Source organism: Micropterus salmoides, unplaced genomic scaffold (genome assembly GCF_014851395.1).
Source record: "Micropterus salmoides isolate LMB-PRFRI ecotype aquatic unplaced genomic scaffold, ASM1485139v1 Ms_hic_scaffold_18, whole genome shotgun sequence".
NCBI lineage: Eukaryota > Metazoa > Chordata > Actinopteri > Centrarchiformes > Centrarchidae > Micropterus > Micropterus salmoides.
In genome coordinates this window covers 31,068,103-31,091,663 of record NW_024040928.1, presented here as the reverse complement: position 1 = coordinate 31,091,663, position 23,561 = coordinate 31,068,103, and the positions used below count along the sequence as shown (strand labels likewise).

The window sequence follows — 23,561 nt, the reverse complement described above, 5'->3', positions numbered from 1 at the left end:
ATTTTAATGAATGTTGTTGAAGTTAACGTCAAGTCTCGCGGTTAGATTTCCACGTTGAAAACCTTCTTAAATAAATAATGTTTGGTACATTTGGTCTGCGCCGAAATGAAGCCTTGCCTCTAATGAATAGTTAAGTTTAAATAGCAAGTTTAAAAAAGCTTTGGCCTTTGTTGATAAAAGGAAGATCTACTAAACTGGTGTTTTTCTGAATGGAGTTTGGTGAGAGAGCAGCAGCCACGGAGGCTAAACCAGGTAAACGTTGTGTTTGAACTCACAGCGGGCGGATGAGCAGTTGGTCACTTTCCTCCGCAGGAACCGTGGCGTCACATTTACGTTTAGATGCAGATTCAGAAAATAATTAAAATAATAATGAGAGAAAAAAAACTAAATCCTATTATATTATAATAGGATTTAGTTTTTTTCTATATTTTTCAGATAATAATAATAAACCTTCAAGGCTTCACTTCCTTCCTGCCTGACTTATCTTTTGATTTAGCCTTTGTGAGGATCAAACTCAGCAGGAAAAGAAATGTACTTGAGCAACAGAATAAATCAAGACTATTTGTTGAGTTTTGTCTTCAAACCTTTATTGAAATAAATGAGAAGCTCTGCAGCCATCAGCAGCTACTAGATGCTGCTCCAAGAAAACTTTATTAAAGTGAAAATCAGAGTTTGTACACAACAAGTTCAGCCCTGAGATCATTTCACCATTTCTAAGAAAACACATTTCTGACATTAAAGGCATAATCAGTGAGCCAGATGTTAACCAAAGTGAAGCCTCGTCCACCACCAACATTTAAACCACAGGACTGGAAGTTGTCTCCCTCCTACACAGAACACAGAGACACTGAGGAGGAACCATAGGACCAGACTGTAAACCCAGGATAAAGAGGTTCAGTGAATGTGGTGTTGAAGGTGTGGAGGTGGATCAGTGTGTCAGAGGAGACTCTGTAGAAGGACAGAGAGCCAGCAGGACAGTCCACATACACTGCTGCTCTGTTAGAGGAGGAGGAGGAGGAGGAGGAGGAGGAGGAGGAGGAGGAGGAGGAGGAGGAGGAGGAGGGGAGGGAGGACTGTTTTTCTGTTATTGTGACAGACAGAGAAACGACCACCAGAGCAGCTCAGACTCCAGGACTGATCATTTCTTCCAAACCCACAGTCTTTACTGCCTCCTCTCCTTCTGATTCCTCTGTAACTCACTGATATATAAACTCCTCCTCTCCACTCGACCTCCCAGTAACAACGACCAGTCAGACCATCTCTACACAGCAGCTGTTCCCAGCAGTCAAATCTTTCTGGATGATCAGGATATGGCTGCTCCTCTCTCACCCATGTCACCTTCCTGTTGTTGTCAGACAGTTTGAGGTTTCTGTGTGCTGTGTTTGTGTCCAGTGTGAGTTCACAGAAATCTGATGGAGAGAACGAGACACAACACAGCAGCAGTTTATCATCAGACACATCTGAAGGTTTATTCTTTGTTTGTGTGCTGATGTTGTTCATTTCTATAAAGTTTAATGATGATGCATTTAGTCAGTAATGTTTGAATGAATAAATATCACAACTATCAACTTTGTATTAAGAGAAACTGACTGTGTGCTGTTTTGTCATCATGAGTCAGATTGAATCCACACTTACACTTCCTCACATCAGGTTTTAACCTCTGCTCTCCACCATGGTCCACCCTGGAGGAAGAAACACAGTCAGAGTGATTTTCTATCCAACATGAGTCCTAACTGCTGTTCAACATGAAGCAGTGTTCCTCAGTTTGTCAGTGTGACAGAGAAACAGGCTGAAACTCATCTGTGTCAACTGTCTCCAGGATTCTTTCACTGTCTGAGAAAAGGACCTGAAGAAGAAGACAACTAATATGAGAGCAGGATGTCAAATATTGTCCTCTGCATGTTGTCCCGCTAAATAAACAGTTTGACCAGCATTCACACATGAACAACTAAACTGTTTCCAGACTGTTCTCAGATCAGATTCAACTTGTATTGAGTAATTTCTGTCAGAAACAGAGGGTCTGAGGACAGAGAGGCCACATGATGTACAGATTGTAAAGCTTTGAGACAAGTTTGTGATTTTGCACTTAATAAAACTGACTTTTCATATCAATAAAGGACTGTATTTCACAGAGACAGATGAGGCTAAATGATGAAGTTAACAGAGAATAAAGGCACCGAGAAGGTGTTTCTCTCAGCAGCAAATAATTATATGCATCTAAATGTGCGCATTTGTTTTGCTTTAAATATTTAACAATTGTATTTATAATTAACAAAACACTAGTGTTTACAGTGAGCCAAGCTACCAGTTAACTCTACATTAAATGAAGCTTCACTACACTGAAGCTACAACCAGGAGAAACGTAGCAAGCTCAGCTACAGCAACATGGCAAAAGTCCTTTACTACATCTGAGCTACTTTGTTTATATTGAACCAACTTTATTCCAGAGTAGCAAAAGAATAAAGACCTGCTCCAAACAGTAACAACGTGAGAGATCTAAATCAGACAGAAACGCCCAAATATTACAACAAAATGTATTTCCTCACAAACTGAGAACCAGTGGAAAAACATTGTTACTTTAATAGATGTGCTGCTTGTCAAGAAAGCATGACATTTTCAACGTATGATTTATTTTGAGATTGTGATAGATACACAAAAAAGTATTGTCAGCCACTGATTATGCAAGTTCTGCTATTTATAAAGATGAGGTCTGTTTTGTCATAGGTACACTTCAACTATGAGACACAAAATGAGGAGAAAAAGAAAAACAATTCCAGGAAATCACATTGTAGGATTTTTAAAGAGTTTATTTGTAAATTATGGTGGAATATAAGTATTTGGTCAGTACTCAAGGTCAACGTTTCCTGTAAGTCTTCAGCAGGTTTGCACACTGTAGCTGGTATTTTGGCCCATTCCTCCCTGCAGATCTCCTCTAGAGCAGTGATGTTTTGGGGCTGTCGCTGGGCAACACGGACTTTCAACTCCCTCCACAGCTTTTCTATGGGGTTGAGGTCTGGAGACTGGCTAGGCCACTCCAGGACCTTGAAATGCTTTTTAACGGAGCCCGAGCGGCGTGTTTGGGATCATTGTCATGCTGGAAGACCCAGCCACGTTCCATCTTCAACGCTCTCACTGATGGGAGGAGGATTTGGTTTAAAAATCTCACGATACATGGCCCCGTTCATTCTTCCCTTAACACGGATCAGTTTTCCTGTCCCCTTTGCAGAAAAACAGCCCCAAAGCATGAGGTTTCCTCCCCCATGCTTCACAGTAGGTATGGTGATGCAACTCTGCATTCTTCTTCCTCCAAAGTTGAGTTTTTAACCAAAAAGTTCTATTTTGGTTTCATCTGACCACATGATATTCTCCCAGTCCTCTTCTGGATCATCCATATGCTCTCTGGCAAACTTCAGACGGGGCTGGACATGTACAGGCGGGACACGCCTGGCGTCCCTCTCGGCGTAGTGTGTTACTGATGGTAGCCTTTGTTACTTTGGTCCCAGTTCTCTGCAGGTCATTCATCAGGTCCCTCCGTGTAGTTCTGGGATTTTTGCTCACCGTTCTCATGATCATTTTGACCCCACGGGATGAGATCTTGCGTGGAGCCCCAGATCGAGGGAGATTATCAATGGTCTTGTACGTCTTCCATTTTCTTACAATTGCCCCCACAGTTGATTTCTTCACACCAACCTGCTTGCCTCTTGTAGATTCACTCTTCCCAGCCTGGTGCAGGTCTACATTTTTCTTCCTGGTGTCCTTCGACAGCTCTTTGGTCTTGGCCATGGTTGAGTTTGGAGTCTGACTGTTTGAGGCTGTGGACACGTGTCTTTTATACAGATAACGAGTTCAAACAGGTGCCATTAATAAAGGTAACGAGTGGAGGACAGAAGAGCTTCTTAAAGAAGAAGTTACAGGTCTGTGGGAGCCAGAAATCTTGCTTGTTTGTGGTGACCAAATACTTATTTTCCACCATAATTTACAAATAAATTCTTTAAAAATTCTACAGTGTGATTTCCTGGATTTTTCTTTCTCATTTTGTCTCTCATAGTTGAAGTGTACCTATGATGAAAATTACAGACCTCTCTCATCTTTCTAAGTAGGAGAACTTGCACAATCAGTGGCTGACTAAATACTTTTTGGCCCCACTGTATATATATTATTGTTAACATTTGACTTTCTGCTTTCATTTATTCATTTAGCTGACGCTTTCATCCAAAGAGACTTACAATTGCTATACATGTCAGAGGTTGACGCCTCTGTAGCAACGAAGGGTTAAGTGTCTTGCTCTACATATCAAAGTTTCCTCCTCACTAGAGGAAGAGGTGGTCAGACTGGACCCTGATCCTTTTCACAAGAGCTTTTTGTTCAGGCGACACAATAGAAATCAAACTCAGTCTCTCGTGTCTTTATTCCCCTGCAGCAAAGTCACAAGGATTTGATGTACGTGATGTGACCGTCATACGAAAGTGCTTTTGTTGGCTACACATACAGGTCTGTGTATGGCAAATCCATTTTCCAGCATATTGATAAGACTCAAGACATTTACAGAAGAGTTTATCAAAATATTGTTTTTCATGGATTATTTATATTTACAGATAAAATGCCACATGAAATAAGGATGATAAGATATTTTAAAAAACCTCTGTAAATGTCTTGTTATAAGACCTCAGAAACAGTGTGTAAAATGATGATGCTCTAACTGCTTTAAAGGGCGAGGAATATGACTTGATTTGGACTAGCTAACGTTGTGCTGTAGAAAACTTTCAAATGATATATGATTCAATATGGAGATTTACGCAATTTACGCAATCTAAAGATCACAAACTTAGTGTAAAATAGACAAAACATAATGTTTAGAAATATAAATTATATATATATATACATATACACTGCTCCAAAAATAAAGGGAACACTTAAACAATACAATGTAACTCCAAGTCAGTCACACTCCTGTGAAATCAAACTGTCCACTTAGGAAGCAACACTGATTGACAATCAATTTCACATGCTGCTGTGCAAATGGAAAAGACAACAGGTGGAAATTATAGGCAATTAGCAAGACCCCCCCAATAAAGGAGTGGTTATGCAGGTGGTGACCACAGACCACTTCTCAGTTCCTGTGCTTCCTTGTTGATGTTTTGGTCACTTTTGAATGCTGGCGGTGCTTTCACTCTAGTGGTAGCATGAGACGGAGTCTAGAACCCACACAAGTGGCTCAGGTAGTGCAGCTCATCCAGGATGGCACATCAATGCGAGCTGTGGCAAGAAGGTTTGCTGTGACTGTCAGCGTAGCGTCCAGAGCACGGAGGCGCTACCAGGAGACAGGCCAGTACATCAGGAGACGTGGAGGAGGCCGTAGGAGGGCAACAACCCAGCAGCAGGACCGCTACCTCCGCCTTTGTGCAAGGAGGAGCAGGAGGAGCACTGCCAGAGCCCTGCAAAATGACCTCCAGCAGGCCACAAATGTGCATGTGTCTGCTCAAACGGTCAGAAACAGACTCCATGAGGGTGGTACGAGGGCCCGACGTCCACAGGTGGGGGTTGTGCTTACAGCCCAACACCGTGCAGGACGTTTGGCATTTGCCAGAGAACAACAAGATTGGCAAATTCGCCACTGGCGCCCTGTGCTCTTCACAGATGAAAGCAGGTTCACACTGAGCACATGTGACAGACGTGACAGAGTCTGGAGACGCCGTGGAGAACGTTCTGCTGCCTGCAACATCCTCCAGCATGACCGCTTTGGCGGCGGGTCAGTAATGGTGTGGGGTGGCATTTCTTTGGGGGGCCGCACAGCCCTCCATGTGCTCGCCAGAGGTAGCCTGACTGCCATTAGGTACCGAGATGAGATCCTCAGACCCCTTGTGAGATGCTGGTGCGGTTGGCCCTGGGTTCCTCCTAATGCAACACAATGCTAGACCTCATGTGGCTGGAGTGTGTCAGCAGTTCCTGCAAGAGGAAGGCATTGATGCTATGGACCAGCCCGCCCGTTCCCCAGACCTGAATCCAATTGAGCACATCTGGGACATCATGTCTCGCTCCATCCACCAACGTCACGTTGCACCACAGACTGTCCAGGACATTACATCAAAGTTGGATCGGTCTGTAGTTTGGTTTTCCACTTTGATTTTGAGTGGGACTCCAAATCCAGACCTCCATGGGTTGATAAATTTGATTTCCATTGATAATTTTTGTGTGATTTTGTTGTCAGCACATTCAACTATGTAAAGAAAGGAGTATTTAATGAGATTATTTCATTCAGATCTAGGATGTGTTATTTTAGTTTCTAGTATTTTTTGAGCAGTGTATTAGATAGATAGATATGTGTGTGTAAGAAACATCATCTATCCAAGAAGAAACCTAAATTACTATGTAGCCTAGAGGACTCAAGTTATTTATGATAATACGGCTGTGTGGTGAACCTATGAACTTAAGTCATATTTAAACAACTATTGCTTTGTGTTATATAAAATAGTAGTAAGACTTCTCTCTGTGTACACGCATCCTATAGGCCTACAAGTACAATTTTGGCTGTATTTTTGTGTCCCCCTCAAAAATTGCTCTCGTGAAATTTTATGTTTACTTCCCCCCCCTACTATGAGATGAAACTTACGCCCATGCATAGCGCCCAGAGAACCTGATGTGGAGAGGGCAGAGGAGAGGACCGGCAACTTGAAAAAGTCCCAGTACACCAAATGTTTGCGGGTCGCGGTCTCAGACCTGTTCAGTCAAATCTATACTGCGCACCATAGTGGTTGATGGTGGAGAAGTGGAACCATCCTGTCAGTCATGCAGTGCGCAGCGTAACATTAGTTCATTAGGAAAGTATGTTCATTTAAGTCTGTTTATCTTTTTAATGTGAATAATAACAATATAACAATAAAAATACATTGTGTGATTCAAAATAATGGTTGTTGATGAATGAATTAGTGACCGCAACAGATGCTGATTTTACTGCTTCCATGGGAGCTCAGACCTCCTTATGGGAGCTGAGCTCCCACTGGCTCCCACGTAACTCCAACCCTGTTTAAAGTGCTCTATAAACTAAATTGATTGATATATTGATGAAAGTTCTCCGGCAGAGCGCTTTTTTAAATGCAGCAAAATCATAATTTTGGACTGTGGTGTCTACACGTCGAATCTAAGCTGTAACCTGACCTGCACCTCCCCAAAAATACAACAACATGTCGCGGCGATGCAGAACTGTACCTTCTGTGAGACTCATACAGAAACGGCATTACATATGTTTTGTCAGGATGTACAGTATGTACATTTATTAATGATTAGATATATTCAGGTTTCTGCTTGTTCTGGCAGAATATCTTTTTTAGTGTAACACTGCGACCATTATTTCTTAATCAATTTATGTTGTTTCTGGCTAAATTTCATAAACACAAATGCAAATTTACAAACAAAAACCCCATTTATAGTCTTTGAGAAAGAAACTTTATTTTTGTTTAGTTTCTCCTCCAACAGAAAGGCTTTGAAGATAGGCTCCTTAATGTCTGTACTCGCTTAAAGGTCTGTGATATCCTTCAACCAAGTCCAGTTGCCCTTGACTTTAACCTTCTGAGAACCTTCACAGATATCTGTGATATCCTTATTTATTTTCGCTGTATTGTTCTGTTATTGTACCCCCTAGCTATAAATACATCGGTATCCCTAATGTGAAGTATCCATTGCAATGTTAAGATTGGTGATATATGTTGCTATTTGATATTATTAAAAAGGAAGAAAAAAGACAGACAGCAAGAACTGTGATTGGTCGGCATGGTAGCCTTCAGGAAGTGCTCCGTTCTTTGAAGTACATTTTATTATTAACAATAATTTAGTAATAGTAATTTTATTGCATCTCTTGACTCGCACAGACTTCACTCAGTAAAAATCTTGGCACTCCATTATTACGTTACAAGTCACGGACCAGGTAATGCAACAGCAGGCACTAGAGTGCAGATGGTTTCGGTTGTTTCATAGGCTACGTCATTAACAAGCCGGCATGCGGCTCACCTGCTGCCGTGATAACAGATCACGGGTGGAACAATATGAAAAAAGACGAGTTCTGTGTGTTTTAGGCGACTTTATAAAACACACTGCTGATGGAGAAAGTGGAGCAGACAGGCGGAGAGAGACAGAGATGTAACGTTAGGTGTGTGTGAGTGTGGGGAGAAGAGAATTCAGAGACAGGTGCAAACCAGGTATTTTTAAAATGATAATGATAATGTTTTTGGGGATTAAATCCTGCTTTCACCAGCCATCAGCCATCACCGACGGCATCGTCTATCGGCCCAACCCCAGTGTGTGGATGCTACCACGGTACTTGATCAATAAAGGAGCTTCGAGGTTGAAAAGCCATTTGATCAGAAAAAAGCGAAGCTACCACCACACTACTGAGAAATGTAGTTAGACTTGTAACACTGCAGCTACATTAATCTCAACAAATTTAGTAGTTGTTGAGATGAACCATCAAACACTTCTATCCAGAGCTGGACTGGGACTAAAAAATTGGCCCCGGCATTGTTGGCTCAGGCGGCTCACCTAAATTGGTGAGACACTTCTCACCGATACACCATCCTTCCATATATAACATGTGTACCTACTGTAGACAAACAAGCAGAGTGGTATGTGCCATGGATAAGTGCACCAGTGCAAGTGAATCAGTGTACTCATATGTTATAATCATCAACCTTAATTGAAGTAATCATCATCACTGTCACTACAGCATGGCACACATCCTACCCAAGGGCCTCACTTTGTGTTGAACAGTGGTGGGGACATTTAAGGGCTCAGATTAGGGGGGTGACGACACACTTTGCCCATGAGATGTGACATTGCACAAGATTGGGGTCACGAGAACAAGACAAGAATACATTTGAATACTATTTTGATCATTAAACACTTAATTTCCTGCATTCTGGGGATATTTTCTGCACCAATTTATGGTGGAATGTCTTTATTTATGTAAAGGGAAGCACAAATTCAGTTGGCAAGTGATGATTCAGAATATAAAAATGTAATAGAATAATGCAGTAATCTGTAGCTCTTTTTTTAGCTTAAGTTACTTTTTTGGACAACGCAGATGTTTCTTCTATGTTTTTATTGCATTGCTGGTTTTCAGAATAGTGCAAATAAACCTTTCTCAAAGCATTTTCATTTGTTAATTAACATTTCTTAACATTAACATTTTTAACAAATGCTTTCAAAAAGTGATGTGGACAACATCTGCCATTTCAAAAAGTGGTGGGGACATGTCCCCAGCGTCCCCAGTGTAAATGACACTATGACCCTCCCTCCCTGCTCCCTCCCTACAGGCTGAGCTACTCCATGCTTACCGCTTCACCTCCACTCTCCTCCTGCTAACATATCGGTTATTTTGCGCATTTGGTGGCATCCATCTGCAGAATTTAAAATTTTATTTGGCCCACAACTCAAGAAACAGAAGGCAGAGGAGGGGGGTGTCAGTATAGAAAATTACCCAATGTGCTGCGGTACATGCTTTATGGGCCGACTGTTGGCCCATTTTTTAAAACAGTTGAATAAATAAGTAATTTATGTTACACTGGCCCCAAAGTTTCGTCGGCCCACAAGGCATTTACCTGGTATGCCAGATTACCAGTCCACCCCTGATTCTATCCATAGAGAAATGCTGCAAGCAGGTCTCACATTAGAATGATTTTACATCCAAGTTTCTGATGTTTCTAATGGTTTCCAATCGATAAGACTTCTGGAGAGCCGTGTGTTTCCTATCTCAGGCCTACTCACTGCTCTGAACAGAATGAGGAGGAATAAGAAGTCCTTCATGATGATGGACTCCAGCAGACTGACATAAAATAACAGAAATTAGAGACACCTGCAGTGTGTGAGCTCTTGCTGTCTGTCCAAACCTGAGAGTGTCCAGTCTCCAGTGTGGCTCCTCCAATCCAGCAGACAGCAGCTTCACCCCTGACTCTCCTGGATGATTGTAGCTCAGGTCCAGCTCTCTCAGATAGGAGGGGTTGGAGCTCAGAGCTGAGGCCAGAGAAGCACAGCCTTCCTTTGTGATCAGACAGAATGACAGCCTGGAATCAGGAAAACATCATAAACTCTGTGTTTTAGAAAATCATGTCAGCAGGAAAATCCTACAGACCATTTCCACTAACTGAACCTAAAACCAGATGAAGAGGATTTAAACGAAACAGCTTATCACTGACCTGAGAGTTTCCAGTGTACAGTGTGGACTCTTGAGTCCAGCAGACATCAGCTTCACTCCTGAATCCTGCAGGTTGTTGTTACTCAGGTCCAGCTCTCTCAGATGGGAGGGGTTGTAGCTCAGAGCTGAGGCCAGAGAAGCACAGCCTTCCTCTGTGATCAGACAGCCTGACAGCCTGGAATCAGGAAAACATCATAAACTCTGTGTTTTAGAAAATCATGTCAGCAGGAAAATCCTACAGACCATTTCCACTAACTGAACCTAAAACCAGATGAAGAGGATTTAAACGAAACAGCTTATTACTGACCTGAGAGTTTCCAGTGTACAGTGTGGACTCTTGAGTCCAGCAGACAGCAGCTTCACTCCTGAATCCTGCAGGTTGTTGTTACTCAGGTCCAGCTCTCTCAGACTAGAGGACTGGGAGCTGAGAACTGAGGAAAGAGCTTCACAGCTTCTCTCTGAGAGGTTACAGCCACTCAACCTGAAAAAGGATTAGCAATGAACACAAACTGAATGTTTTATTTGTCAAAATACAGTTTTAGAAATTGCACATCCATTTATCCACCTACAGAGCTTTGTTGGAGGCTTTGACCACTGGCAGCAGCCTCAGAAGAACCTCCTCTGAAGCAGAGTATTTCTTCAGGTCAAACACGTCCAGATCTTTTTCTGATGACAGTAAGATGTAGACCAGAGCTGACCACTGAGCAGGAGAGAGTTTATCTGTGGAGAGACTTCCTGAACTCAGGGACTGTTGGATCTGCTCCACTAGAGAACGATCATTCAGTTCATTCAGACAGTGGAACAGATTGATGCTTCTCTCTGGAGACAGATTCTCACTGATCTTCTTCTTGATGTACTCAACTGTTTCCAGATTGGTCTGTGAGCTACTTCCTGTCTGTGTCAGCAGACCTCGTAGGAGAGTCTGATTGGTCTGCAGTGAGAGACCCAGGAGGAAGCGGAGGAACAAGTCCAGGTGTCCATTTGGACTCTGTAAGGCCTTGTCCACAGCACTCTGGTAGAGATGTGTTAGTTTAAGTTTGTCTCTGAAGACTTTAGACCACAAGGAGGTTGTTTGTTCTTCTGCCAGCAGATTGACACCAGAGTTGATGAAGGTCAGATGGACATGAAGAGCAGCCAGAAACTCCTGAACGCTCAGATGGACGAAGCAGAACACCTTGTCCTGGTACAGCCCTCTCTCCTCTTTAAAGATCTGTGTGAACACTCCTGAGTACACTGAGGCTGCTCTGATATCGATGCCACACTCTGTCAGGTCTGATTCATAGAAGATCAGGTTTCCTTTCTGCAGCTGCTTAAAAGCCAGTTTTCCCAGAGACTCAATCATCTTCCTGCTCTTTTTATTCCAGTGTGGATCTGTCTCAGCTCCTCCATCATACTTGACGTTCTTCAGTTTGGACTGAACCACCAGGAAGTGGATGTACATCTCAGTCAGGGTCTTGGGCAGCTCTCCTCCCTCTCTGGTCTTCAACACCTCCTCCAGAACTGTAGCAGTGATCCAGCAGAAGACTGGGATGTGGCACATGATGTGGAGGCTTCGTGATGTCTTGATGTGGGAGATGATTCTGCTGGCCTGCTCCTCATCTCTGAACCTCTTCCTGAAGTACTCCTCCTTCTGTGGGGCAGTGAACCCTCTGACCTCTGTCACCATGTCAACACACTCAGGAGGGATCTGATTGGCTGCTGCAGGTCGTGTGGTTATCCAGAGGCGAGCAGAGGGAAGCAGGTTCCCCCTGATGAGGTTTGTCAGCAGCACATCCACTGAGGTGGACTCTGTAACATCAGTCAGGACCTCATTGTTGTGGAAGTCCAGAGGAAGTCGACACTCATCCAGACCGTCAAAGATGAACACAACCTGGAACTCTTCAAAGCTGCAGATTCCTGCTTCTTTGGTTTCAGTAAAGAAGTGATGAACAAGTTCCACCAAGCTGTACTTTTTCTCTTTCAGCACATTCAGCTCTCTGAAAGTGAATGGAAATGTGAACTGTATGTCCTGGTTGGCTTTGTCTTCAGCCCAGTCCAGAGTGAACTTCTGTGTTAAGACTGTTTTCCCAATGCCAGCCACTCCCTTTGTCATCACTGTTCTGATTGGTTCATCTCTTCCAGGTGAGGCTTTAAAGATGTCTTCTTGTCTGATGGTTGTTTCTGGTCTGTCTGGTTTCCTGGATGCTGTTTCAATCTGTCTGACCTCATGTTCATCATTGACCTCTGCAGTCCCTCCCTCTGTGATGTAGAGCTCTGTGTAGATCTGGTTCAGAAGGGTTGGGTTTCCTGCTTTAGCAATCCCCTCAAACACACACTGGAACTTCTTCTTCAGGTTAGACTTGAGTTTACGTCGGCACACTGCAGCAACAGTTCCTGAATGAAGAAGAAATGTGATTAATAAGTGGATGCTACAGTAAATCTGATAAATGTAAACTTTAAGACATCAAGATGGTATTTATTTTCCTCCTCCATGAAATCTCTTCAGCTCATCAGCTGTGAACAGTTTCTGAGTTTCAGCCCAGAAGAATTCATAGATCTGATCCAAATGTGTGCATCATATTAACAGCAGAGTTTGAAATGGAAACTTCTCCCATGTTGCCTCCATTTCCTCTTTCCATCATGTTAAATCTGTTCAAATCCTCTTACTGCTCTGCAGACGCTCAGCCAGCTCCTCCTGCTTCATTCTCCTCAGGAAGTGCAGTGTGATCTTCAGAAATGCCTCTCTGCTCCTCCATCTCTGCTCCTCCTCCTCACCGTCCAACACCTCCTCATCCTCCCTCTGACTCTCTAAGCATTCTGGGTAATCTGGACTCAGAACTCTCTGGAACTTCTTCACCTCGTTCTTCACAAACCTGCCAATGTTTTCCTGGAGCAGCTGGAACAGAAGAAAATGTAAAGTTGAACTGGTAGAAGTCAACATCAGATCATCTGTGACAGACAGAAAGCCTGCTGGTCTGCAGAGTGCAGCATGGAGACTGGATCAGAATGCTGCTTCACTATTTACTTTGTGGACTGCCCTGTCTCCTATAATATTTTTAAAGGAAACATATTGCTTGCTGAGATTTCCACATAATGAGTAAATGCTGTTAAAGAACAAATTAAGCAAATCACAGAAATGTTGATACTGAGTGTATCAGTCAGATGTTCTGTAGAACAAGTTGGTGTTATTGAGGACTGTTTCCATATGGTGCTGGTTATTCTATAGTGGGAGCCCTGCGGTGGTAGTGTAGCCTAACTGACGTCACACAGTTAAAATTGGTGCGTATCAGTGGGCTGGTGGAGTGATGGACTACAGTTGTGCAGTGCAATAACTTTCATTACAAGTGCGTGAATGAAAAAGAGTATTTTTGTATCTTTGTGTCGATGCAGCTAAACATACATTCTGTTATGTTGTTACTGCAGAGGGAAGAAATAAACAGCATATCAACCCTCTCTCAGCTCTTTATTTCATATTTGGTCTTAAGTGATGTTCTGCTGTGACAAACAGAACTAGCACCCAGACTGAGCGTATTCCTGTTAGCTCCAACATATTCTAGTTTTCCTCTAAAATATCTGATCTCACAATAGGTTATCAGCTGGGACTGACTGCAGCTTTATGGATTATGGCTGCCTGTGAACATCATCCAGAAATTAAATATAAAATAATTTATAGAAATAATTTCAATGACATTTTTGTGCTGGCTCCTGTAATTAGCAGTAGTAGCTGAGCTTGTACATTTACACACCATAAATATGGAGTCCAGGTCTGTTTGATGCTGCTGGGCAGACTGACCACTGGGAACCTCTGAGCTCTGCTGATCAACTCTGTGAAGAAATATGATGATTTGAACATATAATGACAAACAGTGTTACATGTGCTGTGTTATATCTGGTAGAAACAGATCCTCATACACCTATACCAGATCTTGGTATAAAAATGTATGATCTGGTCACTTTCCATGGAAACACCGCTGGGTGCAGGGTAGACTGGACAGGAGAAAATGCTGCTGTTTTACTCATCCAGCTGTGTCTCAGTGGACATCAGCGGACGAGGAGGCTGCTGAGGTCCTACTGGACTCTAACTGGACTTACAGTTACAGTAAGCAGCAGACAAAAGGGCATGCTCATACTTTTAATATTTTTACTTTCTCATGTGTTTGACATTTGTTTTGCACTGTTCTTTGAACCTGGTTCATTTCTGTGCTGCTGATGTGACATGAGAATTTCCCTCTGGGAATAAATAAAGAGTCTATTATTATTTTTAATTAACAAAAAACAGTGCTGAACCAAGACCTACCTGAGAGCTCTTTTTAGGAGAGTCAACAAAACAACACAAACATTTAAGATTCTTACTTTTGTTCAGCATCATTATGTCCAGCTTTGAAGTGAACAGGGACATGACGGTCGCTGTTCACGGACACACAGCTGGGTCCAGGAGAATCTGGTCTCTGCCGATGGATCCTGAACAATGAAATAACAAATCAGATGTGTCCTCAAAGCAGATTTAATAGATATATTTATGTGTTGGTGTCTCTGGTAGTGAGTTTTCAGCTGAATCTGCAGTTTGTCAGCGATACAGAGTTTTATAGCGACTTTCAGTTGTTGTTTATCTGTCCAGCTGCATCTTTACTGTTAGTAGCTCAAAACTAAACTTCATTCACCTCCATTGAGCAAGAGGAGGCTCCATAGACAATGTTCTTATACATTCTCAAACCTGCATCCAGCTGTTTGTGGATTTTAACTGTGGTTTTGATATTTGGACTAAGATCTGCAAAATGTGAGACCAGTTTGAAAAAAGTGAAGAGTTAAGAACATGAAGTGATCAAAACAAAGACACCAAACCTCATCTCAGGAGAGACACAAACATTTAACATGCTGACCTTTGATCAGCAGAGTGGTGTCCACCTTTGAAGTCAATGAGTCTGCCCATAGACCGGTCACTCTTGATGGACACACAGCTGGGTCCAGGTCCAGGTCCAGGTCCAGCAGAGTCTGGTCCCTGCTGCTGCTCTGGGCTTCAACACAACACACACAGAGCTTTGAGAGTGAATAATGATGGTGGAGTGATTTGAGTCCTGGACAGTTAGAGATCCTCATCTCACCTCTGAGCTTTGGTCTGGCTGTCATGTTCCCCACACAGAGTGCTTTTAGAGGGAGGGACTCCCTCCTCTCTGTCCTCACACTGATTCATAGCAGAGCCCACACCTTCACACAAACACAACAACATGCTGAGAGAGCTGCACTCATTCATTACAACAAGCTTTACATCTCAGGACACTTTAGTTCTCCTCAAGGTCTGTGTCTTTAAATCTTTATTTCTGTCTTTAATGTTTAAATCATGACCAGAGAGACACAGGATGGCTGATTTTACTTTGGTCCTTCTCTATTCCTGTGAGGGCCCCTGATGGCTGAGGGGCCCTAATCAACCTCTAAGTTCCCCTCCACCCTGGGCTGGCTCTGGTCCATCTAGAAAGGATCCTGGAGCCTCTGGTACAGCTGAGACCTGGGGCCTCATGTATAAACGCTGCCTACGTATAAAAAGGTTACGTACGCTGGTTTTCACGCACACGTGGGATGTATAAAAATGAACGTGATGTGAGAATGTGAAGTCCCTCCACAAACTTTTGTCTGGCTGTCAGTAAACTGCTAAAGTGCCAAAACTCACCAAATGTTTCAAAATAGTGTTTCCACTGCAATTACTGTGCAGATGTCAATGGAGTAGTCTATCAAAATCCTAATTATGTCTTTTGACAAAGGTTTGATCATGTATGTAGTGGTTTAATATCAAAATAAAATTGAATGTGAGAAAAATAGATCATGATGACTTTCACATATTTAATTTCACTTCATTTCACATGTTACCACTTTATCATGTAAACATTCAAACCAGCAGTGTTATTTGTGCTCGCACTAGTCAGCCATAACTATTCCATACTGCACCTTTCAATTGGAAAAGAAATAAAATAAGCCAAGTGCCAACTGCAGGCTGCCTTTCCCCGGTATTAGCCGGTGTGTTTACCTGAGGTGTAGGCCTCTTTAATAATAAGTTCGTTGTGATTAAAACCTGCTTTCACATAGCGGTATAATGTGAAAAATTTAGATTTTTTTTTGACGGGGGGACGGGGTTTTACAATCACAATGCCATCGCCGATGGCTGACAGATGGCTTTTATACATGAGGCCCCTGGACTGTTCTAAAGGGTCTTCAGTGAAACCAAGTCCGTCTCAGTGTTGGAAGATGTCTGTATTTGAGCCCTGAACTCTTCATCCATGCACTTAACTTCAGAGTATTAACAGTTAAACCAGAAACCTGAGCCAAGTGGATCCAAGCTGTCAGACCAGTTCAGACACACCCTGCATGTTTCACTGATGATGTGAGCTCAGACTACAATCAGACTGCTGCTGATTCTACTTGAGAAACATGAACAATATTACAGGGAAATCTTTCTGAAATCATTGTTCTTTAACTCGGAGAGAAATTCTACAGCAGATTTCAAAGAGATATTTAGAAACAGCCAATCAGCATCAAGAAGCATTTCTACTGTCCAGTTAAACAGTGATCCAGCACAATGTGATCAAAGTGATCCTGATTATCAGACATTTACAGATTCCTCTGGTCGGATTCTCACCTGCTGAACTCACTTCAGGTCGACTTACAGACACTTTGCACCTTCATGTGTGGAGGAAACACTGGGAGAGAAGAAGCTGCTCATTTCTTCCTCGTCAGTCCTGGTGTCTGTGTGCATCTGATCTGAGGACGCCGTCACAGCCTCATAACTTCAGAGTCTAAAAAACATCAGAGTGACGTCAAAACGGGTCTGGTTTGTGATCCCTTTCTTTTGTTATTTGATGAAGGCTACAAGAACAAAAGCTTTTATTTCTTAAATAAGTTTTAAATTTGGTCGTGAGATAGTGTCACATCTTTCCTTTAGAACATCTAAACCCAGTCAGTGTCAGAAACATCTCTGATCAGATGTGTAGTTTCATTCTCTGTCCACTAGATGCTGCTAACTAACCAGCTGATGAGCTAAAGATTAGCTCAGTAAATAAATCTGTGATGGAGGATCAAGTCTCAGTGATCAGACCCACCATGAGGTTTATAGGGATTTATAAATGAACTATTTTAGAAAAACTGTTATTGATTAATTTCATTCTGCTGCAGTGATTTACAACCTAAATTTCAAGATGACTGGAGATAAGAACTGTAGGGAAACAGAGGGGAACCTCTGCAGCTGGATGTAAAACATTAAATAACATTTCCTGAGTAAGTCAATAAGTAACATTTCATTCATATAGCACCTTTAAAAACCTAGGTTACCACATGATTTACAGAAGGATATCAAGTTAAAAGCAACATTACAACAGTAGACAGCACAATAAAAACAAAAACAGTTCAAGGCATCACAAATCAAGTGTAGATGAAAACTCTCGTAGTAAAAAGACAGCTGTGACTTTAAACACTCAGGAGATTTTGCTGATCTGAGTCCCAAAAAAAGCGCAGGTGGTTTACATGTTGATGATGACCACAGATTATATTCAATTCAATTTTATTTATATAGCGCCAAATCACAACAGTTATCTCACAGCGCTTTTCATAAGAGAGCAGGTCTAGACCGACCAACAGTTCCCACCAAGAGCAGCACTAGACGACAGAGGCAAGGAAAAACTTCCTTTAAGAGGCAGAAACCTCGAGCAGAACCATGGCTCAGGGTGGGCGGCCATCTGCCTCGACCGGTTGGGGTGAAGGAGAGAGAGAGAGAGAGAGAGAGGGGAGGCAGCCTACACAATATCCACACAGAGGTACAGACAGTAAAGGTGATGTTGCTATAGACTAAATGAAAAATGGTACAGATATTTATAATAGTGTTAATGATAATAATCGTAATGTTAATGATTATAATAACAATAATAACAATAGGACTAGTAACAATAGTCGTTGCAGCAGAGGGTGTCGAGCAGGAACACGGGGGCAGCAGGTGACCCGCAACCACAGATCCAGACTCCACAGCTCCAGAGCCAGAAACACCTGCAGGAAGTGATAGGAGGAGAGAGGAGAGGGACGAGAAAGCACAAGACTACCAGAAAGGGGAGAAGTTGTGTTAGTAACATGCAATAATGGGATAAGGTTGCATACAGAGGGAGAGAAAGTAGAGGAGAGAGGAGCTCAGTGCATCATGGGAAATCCCCCGGCAGTCTAGGCCTATAGCAGCATAACTAAGGGATGGTTCAGGACTACCTGAGCCAGCCCTAACTATAAGCTTTATCAAAGAGGAAAGTCTTAAGCCTACTCTTAAATGTGGAGATGGTGTCTGCCTCCTGAACCCAAACTGGAACCTGGTTCCACAGGAGAGGAGCTTGATAGCTGAACGCTCTGGCTCCTAGTCTACTTTTGGAGACTCTAGGAACCACAAGTAACCCTGCATTCTGGGAGCGCAGTGCTCTGGTGGGGTAGTAAGGTACTATGAGCTCTTTAAGATAAGATGGTGCCTGACCATTAAGAGCTTTGTAGGTAAGAAGAATGATTTTAAATTCTATTCTGGATTTTACTGGAAGCCAATGCAGAGAAGCTAAAACAGGAGAAATATGATCTCTTTTCCTGGTTCCTGTCAGAACACGTGCTGCAGCATTCTGGATCAGCTGAAGAGTCTTAATGGACTTTTTCGAGCAGCCTGATAATAAGGAATTGCAGTAATCCAGCCTAGAAGTAACAAATGCTTGGACTAGTTTTTCTGGATCATTTTTAGACAGGATGTTCCTGATTTTCGCAAAATATTACGTAGGTGAAAAAATGCGGTCCTTGAAATTTGCTTAATGTGAGACTTAAACGACATGTCCTGATCAAAGATAACTCCAAGATTCGTCACAGTGGTGCTGGAGGCCAGGGCGATGCCATCAAGGGAAACTATATCTTTTGATAATGCGTCACGGAGGTGCTTAGGTCCCAGAACAATAACTTCAGTTTTATCTGAGTTTAACATTAGAAAATTACAGGTCATCCAGGTTTTAACATCCTGATGGTACAATTGAAGTTTAGCTAACTGATGAGTTTCATCTGGCTTGATCGATAGATATAACTGAGTATCATCTGCATAACAATGAATGTTGATGGAATATTTCCTAATAATATTGCCTAAGGGAAGCATATATAAAGTGAAGAGGATTGGTCCGAGGACAGATCCTTGAGGAACTCCATGACTAACTTTGGCATGCATGGAGGACTCGTTAACATGTACAAACTGAAATCGATCTGATAAATCGTAGTAAATTCATTTACTAGTACATCTTTAGTGGAGAGAGATCTGATGTTTAAGAGTCAACATTTAATTTTCCTATTCGTTTGCACTATTGCTCTTGTGGTTTTAATTTTTATGAGGTTTTTATGCACAGCTCCTCTTCTGTTTACCTTTGATTTAAATAATTTCGATGGTGGGGGGCAGACACCGTCACTATAGGATTTTCACTAAGTAACTCCTGAAATGGAGGAGCAGAGAAGTGTGTTAGACTGCGACTCTGCCTCCTGGTCTCAACTCTGGGTTGTCATGGATTTGGTCCACTAATAAACTTGGCCAGATTTCTAGAAATGAGAGCTGCTCCTTCCCAAGTGGGATGGATGCCGTCTCTCCGGATCAGACCAGGTCTTCCCCAGAAAGTCTGCCAATGATCAACAAAGCCCACATCGTTTGCTGGACACCACCTCGACAACCAGCGGCGGAATGACGACATGCGGCTATACATGTCATCACTGGTCAGATTTGGCAGGGGTCCAGAGAAAACTACGGTGTCCGACATTGTTTTTGCATATGTACACACTGACTCAACATTAATCTTAGTGACCTCCGATTGGCGTAACCGGGAGTCATTACCGCCGACGTGAATAACAATCTTACTGTATTTAAGTTTATCTTTAGCCAGCAGTTTCAAATAAGACTCAATGTCGCCCGCTCTGGCCCCAGGGATGCACTTAACTATGGCCGCTGGCTTCGCTAACTTCACGTTTCTCAAAATGGAGCTGCCAATGATCAGAGTTGGTTTCTCAGCGGGTGTGTCGCTGAGTGGGGAAAATCTGTTAGAAACGTGAACAGGTTGATGATGCCCCGTGGACTTTGAATGCTTACAATTATTCCTCCTTCGGACAGTCACCCAGCCCCCCCTTTCCTGGCTGCACAGGGGATGCCGGGGGACGGCTACCAGAGGCTAACTCAGACCGGCCCGCACCGACTACCGGGGACTGGCTAGCTACAGTAGCTAAAGATTGATCTACCAAGGTGCGGAGCCGGACTTCTAAATCACTGAGCCTCGCCTCCAACGTCTATAAATAAACTACACTTATTACACGTACCATTACCGCTAAAGGAGGCAGAGGAGTAACTGAACATCTGACACACCGAGCAGGAGAAAGTAGGAGAGAGAGAGGGAGAAGGAGAAGCCATCGCTAGCTGCTAAGCTAAAGTCGCTAACGGCTAAGCTAAAGTACTGTAGCGTCAGCTACCAAAACTTTAGAACAACTATGAGATTGAACAGCAGTCACTAAAAGATGGAAAGAACTGTGAGTGCTTGGCAAAATTACTGTAAGAATAAGTGTTTAGCGGACAGTTGGCCGCTGTAATCTAACAAATGTAACTGGTATTTAGCGAGAGCAGCACATCACGGTACCAACACACAAGCACCGGAAACGGAAATGAGTCGACACGCTTAGCCCAATACGTCAGCAACAGCCAGACCAGAGTCAAGTCAACTCTTTAGTTGTTTAGCGTTAAAACATCTCAGATATAATCAGGAGCCAGGCCATGAGTAGCCTTAAAAGTAATGAGTAAAATCTTAAAATCAATCGTAAAACAAACAGGGAGCCAGTGCAACGATGCTAAAACTGGGGTGATATGATCAAATTTTCTTGTCCTAGTTAAGAGCCGAGCACTGAGTTCTGTACAGTCTGTAACCTATTCAGGGTTTTTTGATTAAGGCAAGTGAAGAGGCTGTTGCAATAATCAATGCATGAAGAGATAAAAACAGTAAGAAACTTAATTACAGCCCTCATAAAAGATGCAGGTTGGGCTGCTAATCCTTCCTGTGTGTTCTGATGAAATGAGGAAACTCGTGTTTAAATGTGGAATAAAAATTATCACTTTGTTCCCAGATTTTATTTTTGTTTCAATGTTCTTACACATTCTCAAACCTGCATCCAGCTGTTTGTGGATTTTAACCGTGGTTTTGATATTTGGACTAAGATCTGCAAAATGTGAGACCAGTTTGAAAAAAAGTGAAGAGTTCAGAACATGAAGTGATCAAAACAAAGACACCAAACCTCTAGTGATGTTAAAAGTCACTCTTTTGAAAGACACGAGTCACCAAATGTCGTTCATTAAAATGAACTAATCTTTTTTGTGTCATTTCGCTCATTTTAACGAGCCTGGTTATTGCGGCGCTGCAGCCCTCTAGTGGGCAATTTGAAAAAAAAAAACAGCGCACTTCTCAAACACAGAAGGCTGCCTGGCTTGCTCTAATTAACAAAGTATAATGCACAAATTCACCTCTTGATCTTTCTCTATCATGGTTCTATAAAGCCCCATGGGCCACAACCAAATTCAAACCATGTAAAAACCACAGAAATATGTTGTCAATATTCGATTAAGCCACTACTCCGGCTAAATCTGTCCATTTTCCTGAGTATACAACCAGACCAGCCATATATATATGTATATATATCACTATATCTCTAAAGTGCTTATTCATACAGCAGCCTAACGTCTATACATGAGTAAAATCTATATATTAAGATCAGATTTACAGGGAATATATTGAAGTAATAAGCTTGACAAACTAGATGAATAAAACACACTCTTATTAAAATTTAACAAATTTAATAATAATCTCAAAACTGCAGGTTGTTCACCAGTGAGGAGCGGTGAAACAACAGCAGGGCTCTGTCGATAAATAAAAAGTAAAAGTTAAGTTGTGTTCTCTGGAGGACCGGATCAGCTGTTAGCTGTAAACAAACCACAGGACTAATGCTAACGTTGCTACGTGGCTGTGTTTTAATGTTTTAATGTCCGGGTCCGTTTGTTTTGGAGAGGAGACGACCTCGGAGTGTGTGAGGGCTCTCTCGCGGACATTTTGAGCCCTTTTTAGACCCTTTTCGTAAGTCCGCATTTCTGCAGACTTTCGCTGAGGGAACTGCCCACAGTTTATAGTGGTATGACATGAAACACGGGGGTTACCAGGGGTAGCCCGGAAGCGAGAGAAAAATCATGTCAAATCCGTGTTATTAGAGAAGAAGAAAACGGTAAACAAACAAGCATCGACACCAACGCTGATGTTAAAATTGTTGAAAGTTTTCTTAAGATGGTACATAGATCACATGAAGTTAGAGGAATGCAATCACCCTATTACACACGTTTATTCAACTATTTATTTTAGTTTTTGCTTAATGATGATGTTTGGACCAACAATAGTGACATTGTTTATGGACAAATGTAGATTGATATTTACCTCCCTCTATTCTGTAGGGCAAGAACCTGCAGGACTTAAAAATCAGTCAAAAACATAAAATAAAAAGTGTGCTATGTGTTTCAGTCAAGTTAACGTGATAAAGTGGCAAAGAGCTGTCCCGTTCCTGTTTACAGCGTTTTGAGCCCTTGCAGCCTCTTGCACTCAATCACTTTCCAAGTGACGTCAGTACTTGACGTCTGTGAGGGTTCAGGGTTCAGGGTTTAGGGGGGACATTGGGATTGGGCCTACTTTTGACGGAAGCCGCGTCAAGTTGCACAGAGCAGATGAATTTTCCATTGCAGATAGTACACAGAGATTGTACCCCTGAATGTAGCTGGTGGTCATAGCGATGCCTCACACAAGTGCCATGACGTAATGTTCAATGCGACACACACAGCTGTCTCTTGATTTAAGGTAAAACGTTTCCTCAGAATGTAAAGACAGATAAGCGGTATGAAAAGCTTCCAGCTGTGTTTTCCTCTGCCGTTGTTGCTGCAGCGGTCTGTGTGACGGCGGGAGCAGAGGGCTCTGTGAGCGGGCGGCTGGCCGGCCGCACCAGATTCTCTCTGACCAATCAGTAGTCTCCCGTGTTTTCACGTCACATTGTAGTATCGCCTCAGCTTGCTTGGAATCTCGGCAGAGGTGATACAAAAAAGTACCTGGAAGCAGGTACAACTTTTCCACAATGGAAACCCAAAAAAAGGCGAGTACAGTCGAGACAAGTCGAGCTGGTACTGTGCAGTACAAAAGGGGCTTTAGTAGCCATAGGTGTCATTTACACTGGGGATGCTGGGGACATGTCCCCGCCACATTTTGAAAATGTATTGAAAAATAGCTTGCACCAAGACATAGATTAAAATACTTTGAGAAAGTTTTATTTGCACAATAAGAAACATGCAAAGCCATTTATGTTT

General features: G+C 42.5%; 1 protein-coding gene across 1 annotated transcript in view; it reads right to left on the bottom strand.

Annotated features, from left to right (window-relative positions):
* Nucleotides 1–565: 565 nt before the first annotated feature.
* Nucleotides 566–23,561, bottom strand: part of LOC119908583 (NLR family CARD domain-containing protein 3-like) — a 66,925-nt gene continuing 43,929 nt past the window's right edge. Inside the window, 13 exon segments of the mRNA XM_038726369.1 lie at nt 566–1,074; nt 1,076–1,409; nt 1,636–1,729; nt 9,757–9,814; nt 10,185–10,358; nt 10,491–10,664; nt 10,753–12,556; nt 12,830–13,058; nt 13,909–13,987; nt 14,516–14,623; nt 15,043–15,177; nt 15,265–15,367; nt 16,791–16,947. Of these exon segments, the coding sequence (XP_038582297.1) occupies nt 828–1,074; nt 1,076–1,409; nt 1,636–1,729; nt 9,757–9,814; nt 10,185–10,358; nt 10,491–10,664; nt 10,753–12,556; nt 12,830–13,058; nt 13,909–13,987; nt 14,516–14,623; nt 15,043–15,177; nt 15,265–15,353 (3,525 nt within the window). The 5' untranslated portion in view covers nt 15,354–15,367; nt 16,791–16,947 and the 3' untranslated portion in view covers nt 566–827.